The 20761-nt window shown below is 41.8% G+C and overlaps 1 protein-coding gene and 1 long non-coding RNA gene across 2 annotated transcripts in view; both read right to left on the bottom strand.

Annotated features, from left to right (window-relative positions):
- The window catches only part of LOC133535961 (uncharacterized), a 5358-nt gene extending 1906 nt beyond the window's left edge, over positions 1-3452 (bottom strand). Inside the window, exons 1-2 of the long non-coding RNA XR_009802360.1 lie at positions 2558-3452; positions 1-2475 (exon numbers count right to left, since the gene is read on the bottom strand). The exon at positions 1-2475 is cut by the window's left edge and continues 1906 nt beyond it. This is a non-coding gene — a long non-coding RNA (uncharacterized LOC133535961). The remainder of the gene's footprint in view (positions 2476-2557) is intronic.
- brap (BRCA1 associated protein) overlaps positions 1-18601 on the bottom strand; it is a 22458-nt gene extending 3857 nt beyond the window's left edge. The window contains exons 1-11 of the mRNA XM_061876059.1: positions 18209-18601; positions 16485-16643; positions 9755-9938; positions 9490-9679; positions 6719-6832; positions 6497-6645; positions 4441-4516; positions 4236-4374; positions 4065-4174; positions 3906-3995; positions 3459-3562 (exon numbers count right to left, since the gene is read on the bottom strand). Coding sequence (XP_061732043.1) covers positions 3459-3562; positions 3906-3995; positions 4065-4174; positions 4236-4374; positions 4441-4516; positions 6497-6645; positions 6719-6832; positions 9490-9679; positions 9755-9938; positions 16485-16643; positions 18209-18287 — 1394 coding nt within the window. The 5' untranslated portion in view covers positions 18288-18601. The remainder of the gene's footprint in view (positions 1-3458; positions 3563-3905; positions 3996-4064; positions 4175-4235; positions 4375-4440; positions 4517-6496; positions 6646-6718; positions 6833-9489; positions 9680-9754; positions 9939-16484; positions 16644-18208) is intronic.
- Between the last annotated feature and the right edge of the window lie 2160 nt (positions 18602-20761).

Below are 20761 nucleotides of genomic sequence, written 5' to 3'. Positions count from 1 at the left end.
TTGTTTATATGGCCACCCTCAGTGTGACCTGTATAGCTGTTGACCAAGTATGCCTTGCATTCACTTGTGTGTGTGAAAAGCCGTAGATATGATGTGAGTGGGCCGGCACGCAAAGGCAGTGCCTTTAAGGTTTATTGGCGATCTGTACTTCTCCATACGGCCGTGTACACAGCGACGTTTTAAAAAGTCATAAATTTTACTTTTTGAAACTGATACCAATAAACGTTTATCGGCTGATAATATCGGCAGTCGGATACCATCGGACATCTCTAGTACTTACACTTAGTGTTCTGAGTGCACGAATAGTATGTTAAAATGTCAGCCAGTCTATCAGTTCCTTGGAATCACTTGCCCATTTTTCCCAACAATTCCCTTAATGATTCACCCGGGAGAGGATGATGTCATCACACATGTCATTTGACTTCATGAAAAAGACTAAAACCCAGGTCCAGGTCCCTGGTCCCACCCTCTTCCCAAAGCTACTGGTTTTTCAGCAATTGAACATGCAAAACTTAGCAAAAATAAAAAAGCCCCAGAGTTGACATAAATACATTCATCCAAATGAATGAGTGTGTGTTTCAGTCACTATGTTATTGAGTCACCACAGTAATAATGTTCACATCCACAGGAACCACATGGGTTAGCCTACTCTAGATAGTATTTACAACCTTACTAGTGTTCACTTCACAGTCACAGATGGTCCATCTAGTTATTGACATTATTTACACAACCTTCCTGGCAAATTTCTGAGCAGCCAATTTCTGTCTCTTTGACTCCCTCTCCACTTTTAACTGCTCCAAATACAAAAATCATAAAGAGTACAAAAAATATATGTTGAACCTACTTTTCATTTCTGTGAAAGATGTATGTATGTTCAACTTACTTTTTATTTCTGTGTAACACGTGCATGAATATCGAACCTACTTTTCATTTCTGTGTGACATGTGCATGGACGTTGAACCTACTTTTTATTTCTGTGTGACGTGTGCATTGATGTTGAACCTACTTTTCATTTCTGTGTAACACGTGCATGAATATCAAACCTACTTTTTATTTCTGTGTGACACGTGCATGAATATCAAACCTACTTTTTATTTCTGTGTGACACGTGCATGAATGTTGAACCTACTTTTTATTTCTGTGTAACACGTGCATTGATGTTGAACCTACTTTTTATTTCTGTGTGACACGTGTATGAATGTTGAACCTACATTTAATTTCTGTGTGACACGTGCATGAATGTTGAACCTACATTTAATTTCTGTGTGACACGTGCATGAATATCGAACCTACTTTTCATTTCTGTGTGACACGTGCATGAATGTTGAACCTACTTATTATTTCTGTGTGACGTGTGCATTGATGTTAAACCTACTTTTTATTTCTGTGTGACACGTGCATGAATATCAAACCTACTTTTTATTTCTGTGTGACACGTGCATGAATGTTGAACCTACTTTTTATTTCTGTGTAACACGTGCATTGATGTTGAACCTACTTTTTATTTCTGTGTGACACGTGCATGAATGTTGAACCTACATTTAATTTCTGTGTGACACGTGCATGAATATCGAACCTACTTTTCATTTCTGTGTGACACGTGCATTGATGTTGAACCTACTTTTTATTTCTGTGTGACACGTGCATGAATGTTGAACCTACTTTTATTTCTGTGTGACACGTGCATGAATGTTGCACCTACTTTTTTTTCTGTGTGACACGTGCATTATTGTTGTACTTACTTTTTATTTCTGTGTGACAAGTCCATTTTTGTAGAACCTACTTTTTTTTCCCGTGTGACATGTGCATTATTGTTGAACCTACTTTTTATTTCTGTGTGACATGTGCATGAATATCAAACCTACTTTTTATTTCTGTGTGAAAGATGCATGTATATTGAACGTACTTTTTATTTCTGTGTGACATGTGCATGAATATCAAACCTACTTTTTATTTCTGTGTGAAAGATGCATGTATATTGAACGTACTTTTTATTTCTGCGTGACACGTGCATGAATATCAAACCTACTTTTCATTTCTGTGTGACACGTGCATGAATGTTGAACCTACTTTTTATTTCTGTGTGACACGTGCATTGATGTTGAACCTACTTTTTATTTCTGTGTGACACGTGCATGAATGTTGAACCTACTTTTATTTCTGTGTGACACGTGCATGAATGTTGCACCTACTTTTTTTTTCTGTGTGACACGTGCATTATTGTTGAACTTACTTTTTATTTCTGTGTGACAAGTCCATTTTTGTCGAACCTACTTTTTTTTCCCGTGTGACATGTGCATTATTGTTGAACCTACTTTTTATTTCTGTGTGACATGTGCATGAATATCAAACCTACTTTTTATTTCTGTGTGAAAGATGCATGTATATTGAACGTACTTTTTATTTCTGTGTGACATGTGCATGAATATCAAACCTACTTTTCATTTCTGTGTGACACGTGCATGAATGTTGAACCTAATTTTTATTTCTGTGTGACACATGCATTGATGTTGAACCTACTTTTTATTTCTGTGTGACACGTGCATGAATGTTGAACCTACTTTTATTTCTGTGTGACACGTGCATGAATGTTGCACCTACTTTTTTTTCTGTGTGACACGTGCATTATTGTTGAACTTACTTTTTATTTCTGTGTGACACGTGCATTGATGTTGAACCTACTTTTTATTTCTGTGTGACACGTGCATGAATGTTGAACCTACTTTTATTTCTGTGACACGTGCATGAATGTTGCACCTACTTTTTTTTCTGTGTGACACGTGCATTATTGTTGAACTTACTTTTTATTTCTGTGTGACAAGTCCATTTTTGTCGAACCTACTTTTTTTTCCCGTGTGACATGTGCATTATTGTTGAACCTACTTTTTATTTCTGTGTGACATGTGCATGAATATCAAACTTACTTTTTATTTCTGTGTGAAAGATGCATGTATATTGAACGTACTTTTTATTTCTGTGTGACACATGCATGAATGTCAAACCTACTTTTTATTTCTGTGTGACACGTACATGAATATCAAACCTACTTTTTATTTCTGTGTGACACATACATGAATATCGAACCTACTTTTCATTTCTGTGTGACACGTGCATGGATGTTGAACCTACTTTTTATTTCTGTGTGACACGTGCATGAATGTTGAACCTACTTTTTTTTTACTGTGTGACACGTGCATTATTGTTGAACCTACTTTTTATTTCTGTGTGACACGTGCATGAATATCGCACCTACTTATTATTTCTGTGTGACATGTGCATTAATGTTGAACCTACTTATTATTTCTGTGTGACACGTGCAGGAATGTTGAACCTACTTTTTATTTCTCTGTGACACGTGCATGGATATCGAACCTACTTTTTATTTCTGTGTGACATGTGCATGAAAATAGAATCTACTTTTCAATTCTGTGTGACACGTGCATGAATGTTGAACCTACTTTTTATCCAAGCTCTGCTTGTCTTTGCTGATCTCTCCAAGTCTGCGTTCCAGGTTGTCACAGCGCTCCAGGGTCTCCTTGAATTTGGCCTTCATGTTGCTGATCTGCCACACAAACACACAGTGAGCCACAAAGACACAATGAACAATGGGAGACCGGGCTTTCTGCTCCGCCGCTCCCAGTCTGTGAAACGCTCTCCCTGACCACCTGAGGGCACCACAGACTGTGGATGCTTTTAAAAAAGGCTTAAAAACCCATCTTTTTAAAAAAAGCCTTTTTTTAGATATACGCATACTACTTCTAGCTATTAGGCTGTTGTAGTTTTTATTTAATCTATTTATTTTTTTAAATACACTGTAGCACTTTGAGGTTGTTTACTAAATGTAAAGTGCTTTTTACAAAAAAAATCTATTATTATGATGGCGACATCACGGGGGCAGTGAGCACCTCCTCGGCTGTGTCCTTCTCCAGGTGGACTATCTTGTTCTCCCAGTAGATACGCTGTGACTCCAGCTGGCTGGTCAGCAGGTAAGAGTACTGAGGAAGCAGAGGAAGACGTTTGTTAGCGGCGTGAGGACATCACAGGAGGCGGCGAGGCCAGGTTACCTCCAGCTGGAGGGAGTCGACCTTCTCTGCCTGGCAGGTGTCGCCCTCGCACTCGTACTGCACCATCTTGCCGTCCGCCTTGCTCGCCACCAGCCGGTGCACGTAATTGTCTGGCGGCACATGGAAACGTTACGCCGACATTCAGTTTTTTGCAAAGAGAGTGAAGCACACCTCCGGCGTAGTCCCAGACGCGGTGGTTGGTGAGCTGCATGGCGTAGGTGTGCTGCGTCTCCTCAAAGTGTTTGTGGGCGTGGCGGCTCACGTAGCGCCCGCAACCGATGTGGCCGCAGATCAAACAGATCCAGAGGTTCTGAGGATGAGGGAAAAGCTGCGTGAAGCTACGCCAGGAGTGAGACATCCACCCGAGATGTGTTACCTCCTGCACGCCACACTCAAAGCACTTGTTCTCCTCCACGGGCTCCGGAGTTTGACAGTAGCGGCACACGGGACACCTGCCAACAAAATACACCTTACTTCACTCACTTAAATGGAGGCTGCCTCTTTAAACAGGAACGTTTCATAGACAGCGCTGAGTGATAGAATGAAGGCAAGCGCACAGACCTTTTAGGGACAGATAAAAGGCTTCTTGTCGTGTAAATTGTTATTTTTAACTTACAAAATACAGCAGGATATTTCCCAAACAATACAAACTCAAATTGAATGAAAAAAACTAACGTGTACACTACACTTTCATCTCTTTTCTGACAGAAATGAAGCATAAGCAGCATCCTACTAATATACAGTATTATGCCAAAAGTATTTGGCCACCTGCCTTACACACATATGAACTAGAAGTGCCATCCCATGGAATTGTTCAAAATGTTTTGGTATCTTAGAGCATTCAAAGTTTCTTTCACTGGAACAAATGGGCCAAGCCCAACTCCTGAAAAACAACCCTATCCATCCATTTTCTACCGCTTATTCCCTTTGTGGTCGAGGGGGGCGCTGGTGCCTATCTCAGCTACAATCGGGTGGAAGGCGGCGTACACCCTGGACAAGTCGCCACCTCATCACAGAGCCAACACAGATAGACAGACAACATTCACACTCACATTCACACACTAAGGCCAATTTTGTGTTGCCAATCAACTTATCCCCAGGTACATGTTTTTGGAGGTGGAAGGAAGCAGGGAACCCACGCAGTCACAGGGAGAACATGCAAAGTCCACACAGAAAGATCCCGAGCCCGGGATTGAACCCAGGACTACTCAGGACCTTCGTATTGTGAGACAGACGTACTAACCCCTCTGTCACCGTGCTGCCCCTAAAAAAAGCAACCAGACACCATAATTCCTCCTCCTCCAAATTTCCCACTCGGCACAATGCAGTCCGAAAAGTAGCGTTCTCCTGGCAACCTCCAAACCCAGACTGGTCCATCAGATTGTCAGATGGAAATGTGTGATTCATCAGTCCAGAGAAGGCATCTCCACTGCTCTATAGTCCAGTGGTGACGTGCTTTACATTACTGCTTCCCACGCTTTGCATTGGACTTGGTGATATATGGCTTAGGTGCTGCTGCCCGGCCTTGGAAACCCATTCCATGAAGCTCTCTGCGTACTGTACGTGGGCTATTTGGAAGGTCACATGAAGTTTGGAGCTCTGTAGAAACTGACTGTGCAGAAAGTCTTTGCACAATGTGCGTCACCATCCGCTGACCTCTCTCTGTCAGTTTACCTGGCCTACCACTTGGTGGCTGACTTGCTGTTGTTCCCCAAACTCTTCACTTTTCTTATAATAAAGTTGACTTTGGAATATTAAGAAGCGAGGAAATTTCACGACTGGATTTGTTGCACAGGTGGCATCCTATGACAGGAAAAAGGGTTGTTTTTGTGGAAAGAAGTCTGATATTAACACTCACCGGCTCAGAACTACTGCTCTCTCACCTCATTATCTGGACTCCCACACTATTTCATTTCTAATGCTGTTTGTTTTTTAATACAAATGACAACCCTTGATTTTTCCCCATTTTCTTGGGAAATGTGCTTTGTTGAAATGATAACAATACTGTACATCATAATATATCATTTGTTATGTAAATGATAACAGAAACAAAAGCTCTTAATTTGGCTGCTGACGTTGGCTGGAACATATTGCATCATTATTTAGTCAGAACTATTAATAATCTACTTGTTGGTTTACCTTTAATATCTTATGACTTTCTGTTGTAACATAGTTCTATGTACACTTCTATTAGAACGTAATAAAGTACCCTCCCGTCAAAAACCATGACCAATGTTAGTAAACAGCTGGAGTTGGGTTGATTTTCTATTTTGTGCAGGACATGTCCCACCAGTAGCAACAATAATAGAAAAAAAAAAAGTCTCCAGCAAACGGGCGGTAGTTTGAGCACCGCTGGGGTCCACCTGTGCAAGCGCCTGTATTTGACACAAAACCTACTTGCAGCGCGGCGGCATGTAAACGTGCGGACTCACGAGGCGTCCTCCCAGCGCTGCAGACACTGGCTGTGGAAGCTGTGGTTGCACAGCGTGGTCAGCACGCCGTTGACCGACTCGTCCATTCTCTCCAGGCACACGGTGCACTTGGGCAGCTCCGTCAGCTCCATCACTGGCAGGCTGGCGCCCTGCGGTAGAGGAGGAGGGAGTAGGCCATTGTGTCTCTCTTGACAGGAAGCGGTGACCCCTCCCGCCTCTTACCTCGTCAGACTTGATGACCTCGGCTCGCTCCACGTACACCAGCTGACACACGGCCTCCTCGATGGAGTTGAACTGCCGGCCGTTACACGTGGTGTAGAAGCTGTCGGCGTCCGCCTGAACAGGACACACACGTCACGTCGAGTAAAGCCAGGGTGTCAAAGTGTGGCCCGGGGGCCATTTGCGGCCCGCAGCTAATGTTTTACCAGCCCGCAGCACATCATTCTAAAAATACTAAAATATATTTATATTTTTTAAACATTAAAAAGTGGAATAAAACAGCAAATAGATGAAATGCAGTGAGAAAAAGTTGTATTGTTGACTCTAATAACACCACTTTTTTTATAATACCTCAAAAAATAATAATGACTAAAAATCAATGTTGCTATGAATTATTGATTGATTGGACAATAAAGACATCAATACAACATAAAAACATGAAAAATATGAAAATTTGAAAAAAAAAATCCATACTAATTATATACTAATTACACTAATTATCCTAATGATTGTTATTATAAATATATTAAACTAATTACACCGAATATATATATATATATACATATATATATATATCTGAAGCTGATATAGAGATTTCAGTGTTGAATGAAAAATAAAATAAAAATTAAAAAGGCATGACCTTTTTATGAGTGGGGCACTTTTGGATCCCCAAGAATTTCAGTTGAAGTTAATAATTAAATTAAAAAAAATGTCATCAATTTTAAATCAATTTTGCTATGAAAAATTGACCTTTTTAGGGATCCAATTACTTCACATCAAATATTCCACTTTGAAAATCTTTTGGGGAAAAATATTGTATATTTTGTATTTTTGCCCCATAAAAAAGAAACACATTGAATAATAATAAACTTTGCAATTATGTATTTTTAAGAGAAAAAGCTGTGTACGTTATCCCATGCTTGTACTTTAAATATGACCAATGTATGATCCTGTAACTGCCTGGTATTAGATTGATACCAGTAGTTGTAGTATCAAACAACAGAGGAATAAGGGCTTGTTAGATTTTAACAGGAGCGGAAATATAACATGTTTAAAGGCCTACTGAAATGAGATTTTCTTATTTAAACGGGGATAGCAGGTCCATTCTATGTGTCATACTTGATCATTTTGCGATATTGCCATATTTTTGCTGAAAGGAGTAAGTAGGGAACATTATCGATAAAATTTGCAACTGGAGAAAAGCCCTGACTCTACTGGAAGTCGCAGACGATGATGTCACATGTTGAGGGCTCCTCATATAGTCACATTGATTTTAATGGGAGCCTCCAACAAAAACAGCTATTCAGACCGAGAAAATGACAATTTCCCCATTAATTTGAGCGAGGATGAAAGATTCGTGTTTGAGGATATTGATAGCGACGGACTAGAAAAAAAAAAAAACGCGATTGCAATCGCGTTGCTTTGAGACGGATTCATATGTAATCCCTTATCTTTCTATTGTGTTGCTAGTGTTTTAGTGAGTTTAACAGTACCTGATAGTCGGAAGTGTACGTCCACGGCCGGGTGTTGACGCGCAGTGTCTCAGGGAAGCTGTATGGACGGCACAAGCTCAGCTGATATCCGGTAAGAGGTGACTTTTTAACCACAATTTTCTCACCGAAACCTGTTGGTTGACATGTAGTCGGGCTCCATGTCCGCTGTGATCCATACTAAAGTTTCACCTCCGTGAATTTTAAACAAGGAATCACCGTGTGTTTGTGTGGCTAAAGGCTGAAGCTTCCCAACTCCGTCTTTCTACTGTGACTTCTCAAATATTAATTGAACAAATTGCCAAAGATTCAGCAACACAGATGTCCAGAATACTGTGTAATTATGCCGTTAAAGCAGACGACTTGTAGCTGTGTGTGTACGCAGCGCTCGTATTCATAACAGCCCGTGACGTCACGCGTACACGTCATCATTACACGACGTTTTCAAGAAAAAAGTCCCGGGAAATTTAAAATTGCAATTTAGTAAACTAAAAAGGCCGTATTGGCATGTGTTGCAATGTTAATATTTCATCATTGATATATAAACTATCAGACTGCATGGTCGGTAGTAGTGGGTTACAGTAGGCCTTTAAACAGAAAGTAAACAGACAACTGTAAATGAACAAGTAGAATAATAATCCATTTTCAACTGCTTGTCCCTCATAATTTTGACAATGCAATGGGAAATGACAAAAAATGTTACTGCACACAACTAATTCAGAGCCTTTGTTTGTTTACTTACTACTAAAAGAGAAGTGCGGTAGTAATGTCACAATGTTATTTAATACCAAAATCGCTATTCGATTGGAATGATAAACATATGTTTAATGCATCATATGATTATTATGTTAAAATAAAGCCAATAATGAATTTATTCTGAAAAGTATCAATATACATTTTCATACCGGGACCCAAAATATTGGGTTAAGGACAACACCGTTAGCTAGCAGACAAACAATGGGAGGCTGGGCTTTCTGCTCCGCCTCTACCTGATGACCTGAGGGCACCACAGACTGTGGATGCTTTTAAAAAAGGCTTAAAAACCCTCCTGTTTATAAAAGCCTTTTTTTGGATGTATGTGTGCTAGTTCTAGCTATGAGGTTGTTCTACTTTTAATTTTTTTTACTATTTATTTTACTTGTTGGAGGCAGCTATTTGTGGTTCCAGCGTTGTTGTTTTTTTAAAGGCATTTTGAGGTTGTTTGCTCAATGTAAAGTGCTTTTACAAATAAAATCTATTATAAACATAAGCCGTCCTTGGCGGAGGTAACAAAGGTGTCCTGACCTGCGTGCTGAACTTGATGAGCACCATGTACTGGTTGGGGGTGGAGTCTCGGATGATCTTCATGTGCTCCATGACGTCGTTGAACGGCGCCATGAGCTTCATGAGGTCGTGGCTGGTCATGGTGGCCGGCACGGTCAGGATGCACACCATGGCGCTCCGACGAACGTCCTCTGTCAGCGACGTCATCTTGCTGCGAGAAGAAGAGGGGGAAAGTTACCCGGGGCGAGCACAGAAGACGTGCGTCCGGCGACGCTCCGGCCCTCACTTGGTCTTGTAGAGATGCATGATTCCGTGGACGACCTCCACCGACGGGTTCCCGCTGAAGAAGGAGATCTGATCTGGCAGCTGTTTGGACGGAGACTCGGGGGCCATGGCTGCGCTGGCCTCAGCGTCAGCATCGCTCCTTTTGTGCTTGGTAGAACCTCCCGGGTTTGCACCCCCGCCTTTGTCTGCACGGACACAGCTTTAGGAAGACACTGGAATTCTCCCATTGAGCCTTTGAAGGCTTTGACCGTCCGCTCCTCTCTGATTGGCTGGACACGCACGCTGCCACATGGTGTCATAAGCACATGTCATAACTCCAGGTGTGGGAGTAACGCGTTACAATGTAATTTCGGCGCTAACTTGTCGTCGAACGCGTTATTCTTCATATTCAGTAACTCAGTTACTATTAATACATGACGCGTTACTGCGTTATTTTACCTTATTTTTTATGTAGTATCAGCTAGAAACTGAGAAGATCTGAGTGTGTTTTATTGGAGAGCTGCAGTGTCTTCCTGTTTCACAAGAGGTGTGCTCTGTGTGTGTGTGGGGGGGAGGGAGGGGGCGTGTCTGTGTTTGCTAACAACAAGACATCATGGCGCAGCAGAAGCAGAGTTTCTTAACATGGAAGAATTATCACTACTTTTTTTTTTGTCGAACACTAAGAAAATAACATTCTAGTTAAATGTAAGTTGTGTCTTGGATCAAAGATCCCATCTACTGCCCAAAACAGCAATTCAAATCTGTTGAAACAGCTACAAAAGCAATACGCTTCAACGAAGCTAGTAAAGAAAGACACACTTCACCTCCACCACCATCTAAGGATTTTAGGACGGAACACTGATAGAGCCATTGCAGCGTATGTGCTTGAAGACATGCAGGCTATTTCTACAGTGGAGTCACCCGCTTTCAGGCAGCTAATTAGCATGATACCGCCGTCAAACGGCAAATGGGACACACAACATTTTCCAAGTACCTGAACAGTGAGTACACAAAAATGGAAAGCGAGCTAAAGAAAACACTCTAAACTATGCTCATCATTCAGCACTGAAGGTACACACACTCTGTCAATTCTCTTATATACTCTTTCATTCTAGACTTCTAGAGTGTTTGATTATCACATCACTCTAAATGTGTATACTATAAAGTTCACAAACATAAAGAGGGATCCTAGTGGGCCAGGCCAATCTTTCCTTTTCCCTAAACTAAAAGTGGGGAAATGCATAGTGTGTTCTGGGCTTCAGTACAGTGTTGATCTCCCGAAGACATGATTTTATTTCACAATTCCTTGAGAGAAAAAAAAAAGCCTGCTTAGGCTTTGTGTATGTCATGTGTCAGCTTTGTTGTTACTCTGCTGTTTGTTACTTATGTATGTTATGTCACAGCTATTTAAAGTAGTTTTGTCAATTTGTCTGGCCCGAAATAAATTGTCTCTTTGAAACATATCTTTGTCTTTGTGTGTTGTATGTAGACCATTTTGCTTAGCAGAGTTCAGTGATGCAATTGCGTGTCAAGTTGATCAACAGATGGCGTTATTCTCCACTGCAATAACAGTACTGAAATGAAGGCTAAAAGGGCATTAATGGGAGCCTTAAAATTTTTTTAAAATGAGGTAACTAGTTACTTTTCACAGTAACACATTACTTTTTGGTGTAAGTAACTGAGATAGTAACTAAGTTACTTTTGAAAATAAAGTAACTAGTAACTGTAACTACCCATCCATCCATCTTCTTCCCCTTACCCGAGGTCAGGTCCCGGGGGCAGCAGCCTAAGCAGGGAAGCCCAGACTTCCCTCTCCCCAGCCACTTCGCCTAGCTCTTCCTGGGGATCCTGAGGCGTTCCCAGGCCAGCCGGGAGACATAGTCTTGCTTCTCACCCTATCTGGGGGTTAGCGTGGCGTAGTTGGGAGAGTGGCCGTGCCAGCAATCTGAGGGTTACTGGTTCAATCCCCACCTTCTACCATCATAGTCAGATCCGTTTGTGTCCTTGAGCAAGAGACTTCACCCTTGCTCCTGATGGGCCTGGTTAACACCTTGCATGGCAGCTCCCGCCATCAGTGTGTGAATGTGGAAATAGTGTCAAAGCGCTTTGAGTTCCTTAAAAAAACGTAGAAAAGCGCCATACAAGTACAATCCACTTACTATTTCTAAGGGAGAGCCCCGCTACCCGATGGAGGAAACTCATTTGGGCCGCTTGTACCCTTGATCTTGTCCTTTCTGTCATAACCCAAAGCTCATGACCATAGGTAAGGATGGGAACCTAGATCGACTGATAAATTGAGAGCTTTGCCTTCCGGCTCAGCTCCTTCTTCACCACAATGGATCGATACAGCGTCCGAATTACTGAAGATGCTAGGGCTGGGAGATATATCGATATATACACGATATAGCGCGAGTTTGCCGCTGTGCGATAAAGAAAATGACAATATGGTGATATTGGAGTATACGTTCTCACACAGTTGCTTTTAGCTGCTGGCATTACACTACAGGCTCTCCCCACTCTTTCTTGTCGAGTCCACTGCCCCCTGTAAGCGCACCTTCTTACAAACGTCACTTACTGTCACCTAATACGTCACATACGTATACGCCCTCGCCCAGCAGAGAGGGAACAGCATGGGTAACGTTAGCTGTGATGCTAGCAGAGCCGTGCGAGTGGTAATACCAGAGAAAAAAGGTGTGGATCTGGTAACAAACGACGGAAGAATTAATTACCAAGAAAAGCAGCAGGGGGTCCATTGTCTGGTGGTGGTTTGGCTTCAAGTGGGAATATGTCGAACAGACAACCGTAATAAGTCAAGCATGCGGCAAAAGCGTTGCTATAAAAAGTAGAATTACTGCTAATATGTAGCATCATTGGACAAGTCACCTGCTAGAGAATGAAGAGTGTTTACTCTGCATGTCAACATTTCCGTTCGGTGCTACACCATCAAGATGCAGAGACAAACATTTCCAGATCAACACCGTATGAAAAAAATAGTCAACAAGAAAATGTAATAACTTTCCGTAGTGACCTACCACATAGCGAAGGATGAACACTATTTGATTTCCTATTATGCAGCTCATTTTTAGACACCTAAAATGTCTCTGGACTATCTTGCACTTTCTGTTTGGGAAATGACATGAATGTTTGTGCCACTGCTTAATAACTGTTTAATAAATACACTTTTATTATTTAATAAATACACTTTTGGTCGATTGACTTAGTTGTGATTTCCCTCTCTGCATGAAAGTTCAAAAGTAGCATGTATGAATGCAGTATGAAGAAGAATGTTTGAATGTAGACACATAATCATCATACTGCTGTGATTATATGTATCAAGTGTTCATTCAAGGCCAAGGCAAATAATCGTAATATATATCGTATATCGCGATATGGCCTAAAAATATTGCAATATTAAAAAAAGGCCACATCGCCCAGCCCTACCTTGAAGGTAGAAAAGCACTATACAAGTATAACATATTTGCCATTTATTATTGGTTAACTTTAGAATAACAATGTTATTAAAAAGAATAAGAAACTTATTATACTTTAAAATTGTTGGTCTTACTTAAAAATGCACAAATGTAGTTGTATTCAGTGTTAAAAAAATATGATATGGCTCTCCCGGAAGTACATTTTAAAATATTTGGCTTTCATCATAACTTTTATGGACAGAATTTCTAGGCGCAGTCAGGGCGTTGAAGGGATCCAGTTTGGTGGCCGCGGGATCAGGTCTCTGCTTTTTGCTGATGATGTGGTCCTGATGGCTTCATCTGGCCGGGATCTTCAGCTCTCACTGGATCGGTTCGCAGCCGAGTGTGAAGCGACCGGAATGAGAATCAGCGCCTCCAAGTCCGAGTCCATGGTTCTCGCCCGGAAAAGGGTGGACAGCCATCTCCGGGTTGGGGAGGAGACCCTGCCCCAAGTGGAGGTGCTCAAGTACCTAGGAGTCTTGTTCACGAGTGAGGGAAGAGTGGATCGTGAGATCGACAGGTGGATCGGTGGATCGGTGCGGCGTCTTCAGTAATGCGGACGTTGTATCGATCCGTAGTGGTGAAGAAAGAGCTGAGCCGGAAGGCAAAGCTCTCAATTTACCACTCGATCTATGTTCCCATCCTCACCTACGGTCATGAGCTTTGGGTTATGACTGAAAGGACAAGATCACGGGTACAAGCGGCCCAAAAGAGTTTTCTCCACCTGGTGGCGGGTCTCTCCCTTGGTGTTAGAAAGGTTCCCAAACTCTGTGCTACCTTAAGAGACTATTATGAGCCGTCCACCTTAAGAGCGCAAAGCATTGTGGGGCACGCTCATTCATTCTAACCAAAACAGAGCACAGAGCGGTGAATGCCCGTCATTTACATTTGCTGCCTGTATATATATATATATATATATATATATATATATATATATATATATATATATATATATAAATATATATATATATATCCAACTTGTAATATTGTACAGCACTGCGGTGCCTGGTGCGTCACTGACGAACGTAAGTTCATTATATAGTTAAGAATTCTAATGTACACGTTTAAGTACCTGTTTGACTTCTCTGCATTCGTTTGGTTCCGACGCTAGTTGAAAGTAATCCATTACTTACGTCGGAGTTGTTTGGCGCGCAGTGTGCCTTGTTTACAGCGTCTAGACCAGGGGTCGGGAACCTTTTTGGCTGAGACAGCCATGAAAGCCAAATATTTCAAAATGTATTTCCGTGAGAGCCATATCATACTTTTTAACACTGAATACAGTTAAATGCGTGCATTTTTAAGCAAGACCAACATTTTTAGAGTATAATAAGTCTCCTATTCTTTTTAATAACATTGTTATTCTAAAGCTAACCAATAATAAATATAATACTTCTTCCCATTAATGCAACTTCTTGAACAGGTGGGATAGAAAATGGATGGTTGGATTAAAATGAATGAGAATGTTATATAATTTGAACGTCATTTTTAACACTGTGATTACAAGTGGAATTATTCATTACTTATCGTGTTAAGCAATGTCAGCTCAGATTTATCTGAGAGCCAGATGCAGTCATCAAAAGAGCCACATCTGGCTCTAGAGCCATAGGTTCCCTACCCTTGGTCCAGACAATGTATTTCATGTACCAGTTCTTTATCTTTTCAAAGACAGCATTTTCGGACATTTTGTGCCTTTGTACATGTAAGCGAGCACCTTATCCTGCCCGGCAGGTCACAAACACCACGTTTACGTGCCTTCTGTAGCGTACAGTGACACCTTGTGGTCTAGTTAAGACACTTCAATTCAGTTCAATGTGGGGATGATGTTATTTGAGTGTTTGGTTTGATGCTATCCTGTAGTGTGTATGGCAGGGCTTCCTGTTTACTGGTGAAGCTAATGTGTACTAAATGCCAATTATTACCGGTATATGCTATATTGTGAATCCATGATATATTAGTGAATTAGTGAAGTGAATTATATTTATATAGCGCTTTTCCCAAGTGACTCAAAGCGCTTTACATAGTGAAACCCAATATCTAAGTTACATTTTAAAACCAGTGTGGGTGGCACTGGGAGCAGGTGGGTAAAGTGTCTTGCCCAAGGACACAACGGCAGTGACTAGGATGGTGCAAGCTGGGATCGAACCTGCAACCCTCAAGTTGCTGGCACGGCCGCTCTACCAACCGAGCTATACCGCCCCATAATAGTACATATCACTAAGGTGATATGTACTATTACTACGTAGGCTATGGTATTCTATATGCTGCTTTAATGTCTTTAATGTCCTATATGTTCTTTGATGTTTCCCTCTTACACACATGTAAGAGGGATGTGTACTATGGCTATGAGTTGTTGTTTTTTTCCCTTGGCCTCAGTCTGCACCCCCCTCTCCAGGGCCGGCCCAGGCTAAGACCGATTTTTTTATTTTATTTCAATCTTATATTTTTTTTCCCCCCCTTGTTTACCTGTATCTCATCTTTTTTTGTAAGGGGCGCTGGAAGCCGGCAGACCCGTCAGCAATCCTGTTCTGTCTCCCTTTAATGTTTGTCTGATCTTGAATGGGATTGTGCTGAAAATTGTAATTTTCCTGAAGGAACTCTCCTGACGGAATAAATAAAGTACTATCTAATTTAATCTATACTAATTGGTTATGATGTTCTTATCTGTTTACTGCAGAACCACCAATACTTACCACTGTTGTACCATTCAGCCAATCCAATGTAACCTGCCATGCCTGTCAACCTGCCTACTCACCAAGTAAACTGCCATATGCCAAACGAACTGTCCTGTCCATTGTGTCCTGACCGACGCCCCGGGGGTGAATGAGACTACCTTTATAGAACCATAAAGTCCTTTATGACTCTCCAGAACACTTAGGGATAGGGTGAAAAGCTCAAAGTAAAGCCGCTGCTCCTCCACATGGAGAGGAGCATCTAGGTTAGTGCATCTGATCAGGATGCCACCCAAACGCCTCCCTAGGGAGGTGTTTCGGGCACGTCTGACCGGTAGGAGGCCACGGGGAAGACCTAGGACACGTTGGGAAGACTATGTCTTCCGGCTGGCTTGGGAACGCCTCGGGATGCCCCGGCAGGAGCTGGACGAAGTGGCTGGGGAGAGGGAAGTCTGGGCTTCCCTGCTTAGGCTGCTGCCCCCGCGACCCGGCTCGGATAAGTGGAAGAAGATGGATGGGCTTTCATTGCTCTCTCAGCCAAAAAGGTTCCCGACCCCTGAACTAACCCACCTCTGGTCACAAGCACACGTCCTTCCTCCAGGTGTGTTCTTACCTGGGCTGGGTTCAAAGGTCTCGATGACCATGTCGCCCATGGCTCTGCTGCCCATGTGTTGGTGCAACACCGCACTTCTCTCCAGCTCACTCTTTCCATTCAGAGCCAGCCTGGCCAGACTCAAGCACTGCTCCTGCAGCTGCTCCTCCGACATGCCCTCTAGTGAACACAGTCCTCACGTCAACAAATACACAAATATACAAGATGTTGACGCATCCTCGTCACTGCCACCTAGCTCACTTAGCTCATCTAGCTCACTTAGTTCACCTAGCGTCCTTGTTCTGTAACTCTGTACACTGTTTGTTTGTCTAATCTTGAACATGTTTGTGCTGAAAACAAAGTTGTGTTGTACTTGTTGCAATGACAATAAAGACCTACCTAGCTCACTTAGCTCACTTAACTCACCTAGCTCACTTAGCTCACTTAACTCACCTAACTCACTTAGCTCACTTAACTCACCTAGCTCATCTAGCTCACTTAACTCACCTAACTCACTTAGCTCATCTAGCTCACTTAACTCACCTAACTCACTTAGCTCATCTAGCTCACTTAACTCACCTAACTCACTTAGCTCATCTAGCTCACCCAGCTCACTTAGCTCATCTAGCTCACTTAGCTCTCCTAGCTCACTTAGCTCATCTAGCTCACTTAGCTGATCTAGCTCACTTAGCTCACCTAAATGGTAAATGGTAAATGGGTTGTACTTGTATAGCGCTTTTCTACCTTCAAGGTACTCAAAGCGCTTTGACACTACTTCCACATTCACACACACATTCACACACTGATGGCGGGAGCTGCCATGCAAGGCGCTAACCACGAACCATCAGGAGCAAGGGTGAAGTTTCTTGCTCAAGGACACAACAGGCGTGACGAGGTTGGTAGAAGGTGGGGATTGAACCAGGAACCCTCAGGTTGCTGGCACGGCCACACCTAGCTCACTTAACTCACCTAACTCACTTAGCTCACCTAGCTCACTTAGCTTTCCTAGCTCACTTAGCTCATCTAGCTCACTTAACTCACCTGGCTCATCCAGCTCACTTAACTCATCTAGCTCACTTAGTTCTTCTAGCTCACTTAACTCATCTAGCTCACTTAGCTCACTTAACTCACCTAGCTCATCCAGCTCACTTAACTCATCTAGCTTACTTAGCTAACCTAGCTCATCTAGCTTACTTAGCCTACCTGGCTCACTCAGTTCACCTGGCTCACTTAGCTCATCTAGCTCACCTATCTCACTTAGCTCACCTGGCTCACTTGGCTCATCTAGCTCACCTAGCTCATCTATCTCACTTAACTCACCTAGCTCATCTAACTCACCTAGCTAACCTAGCTCATTTAGCTTACTTAGCTCACCTGGCTCACTTGGCTCATCTAGCTCACTTAGGGACGGCAGTGGGAGAGTGGCCGTGCACAACCCGAGGGTCCCGGGTTCAAATCCCACCTAGTACCAACCTCGTCACGTCCGTTGTGTCCTGAGCAAGACACTTCACCCTTGCTCCTGATGGGTGCTGGTTAGCGCCTTGCATGGCAGCTCCCTCCATCAGTGTGTGAATGGGTAAATGTGGAAGTAGTGTCAAAGCGCTTTGAGTACTTTGAAGGTAGAAAAGCGCTATACAAATACAACCCATTTATCATTTATTTAGCTCTCCTAGCTCACTTAGCTCAGTTCTCCTAGCTCATTTAGCTCACTCAACTCGCCCCGGCGAAGAAGGTTTAAGACTCACCGGCGGAGTACTGGAAGCCTCGCGGGGATGGAGACTGCTCGGCTATCTCCAGGCGGATGACGACCAGGGACACACTCATGTGTGTTGGCCGCACTAAAGTCCACTTTTGACGAGGAAAACAACAACAAGACGCCGCTGACAGCCCGCTAGCTAACTGGCTAGCTAACTGGCTAACTAAGCGCTCATGAGTTAGCCGACTGGCGAAAGTGCGAAAGGCGGCAGGAGTGAGGTCAGAGACTTAATAAGAAACATAAACATTAGGACATGTTACATAAACATTAGGACATGTTTGTTGCCATTTTCAACTCTCAACTGACTAACTTCCAACACGCCTCGCTCGGGAAGATGTTTACTTTCTCCATCTGGCAATGCTGAAGAAAAGGAGCATCGTCGCCCCCTGCTGGCCTGGAGGTGGAACAGCAGCCTGAGTCCCTTTAAACTTTAAAGGTTAAAGCAAGGGTCTCAAACTCACTTTACCTGGGGGCCACAGGATGCAGAAACTGGGTGAGGCTGGGCCACAAGAAAAGATTTCTTAAAAAAAATCTAACATGCACTTTTTAATGAATTCACCTTCTTTGAATGGGTTTCCCGCCCTAGCAACATACTTGCCAACTCTTGCCAACTTTCCAGGAAAAACCCAAATACCAATGCCCCTCTCGAAACAATAGGGGGCGGGGTTGGGGGCGGGGCGGGGCGGGCAGGGGTGTATATTGTAGCCCGGAAGAGTTAGGGCTGCATGGGATTCTGGGTATTTGTTATGTTGTGTTTATGTTTGATTGATTGATTGATACTTTTATTAGTAGATTGCACAGTACAGTACATATTCCGTACAATTGACCACTAAATGGTAACACACCAATAAGTTTTTCAACTTGTTTAAGTCGGGGTCCACGTTAATCCATTCATGTTGTGTTACGGTGCAGATGTTCTCCCAAAATGGAAATGAATAGTATTCTAGCTTTATTTGTCATTATTGATACTTTCTGAATTCATCAGTCGACTCATTAGTGTTCTTTTTCAATCTATTAAGATAAAAAAATACCAAAATCAAATTACAGGATGTTATATATGTAGTTTGCTCATTTCCCTTGACTGCTACACTAACGTGTGGTTTATTTGATGTTTTTTACATATGTAGCATCATCAACAAATATACAAAGAATTGCTATTGTGACACCCAGTGGACACATTTAGAACAGCAGTTTCTTTCATTAAAAATGTTGGCTCATTTTTATACTTAGCAAAGTCATCCAGCGGGTCGGGTAAGACCTGTTCGCGGGCCTGATCCGGCCCACGGGCCGTAGGTTTGACAACCCCGCTTTAAACCATCCATTTTCTACCACTTGTCCCTTACCAGGGCTGTCCAAACTTCCTCCACTGAGGGCCACACACTGAAAAACCAAAGCATGCAGGGGCCATTTTGATATTTTTCATTTGAAAAAACCATATAGATTTTCTTTTAACCTAAAGGGCTCCCCTCAAGTTTAGTCTTGGTCATAAAAATAAGACATTTTTTTAGTCTTGGTCATAAAAATAAGACATTTTTTTCCAACACTTAAAAGTCCGGATTAACTTCATATCTGTTGGTATAAAATAATTTTTCGAAATTTTTTGGTAAAGAAAATCCTGTTTTTTTTTGGCAAAAACCAAATATGAAATTTGATGTGAATTATTTGGAGCCTTAAATAGATGAACAATTCACAAAATGTGGATTTTGATGCTTTATTTTTTGAGCAGAGATAGAAAAATCTCACTAAAATTCCCAGGGATCCAAAAGGGCCTCACTGATAAATAAATCAAACTTTTTATTTTTCACTTCCAAAACTAGATCAACTTCGGATTTATTCATTGATTTTACATTTTGTTGGTTTTATGCCCATAGAAAACATTTTTTTTTATGGCATGCACACAAAACATGCAATATTTCCTCTGTAAAATATTTTAAAAGTGCAATATTTGATATGTAGTTAGAGCCTTATTAGGCCAATAAATCATAACACTGATTTAGATGCATTTTTATTTTTTGAGCAATGAGGTTTTAAAAAAACCCAAACCCTACTAAAATTTTCCAAAAGGGCCCCAATCCTAAGTGCCAAAAGTCACACATAACATTTAGTATTTTTTAAATTCCAACGATTAGATCTTAAGTTGATTTAGAGATTTATCTTCTGATTAGACTTTTTATTTTTTCTTATTTTTAGTTTTCCTTGCCCTTATGTGGGCCTACCGAGGATGTCGTAGTGGTTTGTGTTGTGGTTTGTGCAGCCCTTTGAGACACTAGTGATTTAGGGCTGTATAAATGAACATTGATTGATTGATTTTTTTTACAGTTTTTTGGTCATAGAAAACTTGTTTTTAAGACAAAAACAAAAAATATTCAATATTTTCCCCAAATATTTTTTAAGAGTGGAATTTTTGATGTGAAGTAATTGGAGTTTTGATGCATTTTTTAAGAATGACTTAAAAAAAAAAAAAAAAAAAAACAATACCAAAAGGTCCCCAATCAAGTGCCAAAAGTTACACATTACATTTTTTTTTCCAATTCCAATGCTT

The sequence above is a fragment of the Nerophis ophidion genome, linkage group LG17 (assembly GCF_033978795.1).
Source record: "Nerophis ophidion isolate RoL-2023_Sa linkage group LG17, RoL_Noph_v1.0, whole genome shotgun sequence".
NCBI classification, from domain to species: Eukaryota; Metazoa; Chordata; class Actinopteri; order Syngnathiformes; family Syngnathidae; genus Nerophis; species Nerophis ophidion.
Note: the sequence above shows the minus strand (reverse complement) of the source record. Positions and strands in the feature narration are given on the sequence as shown.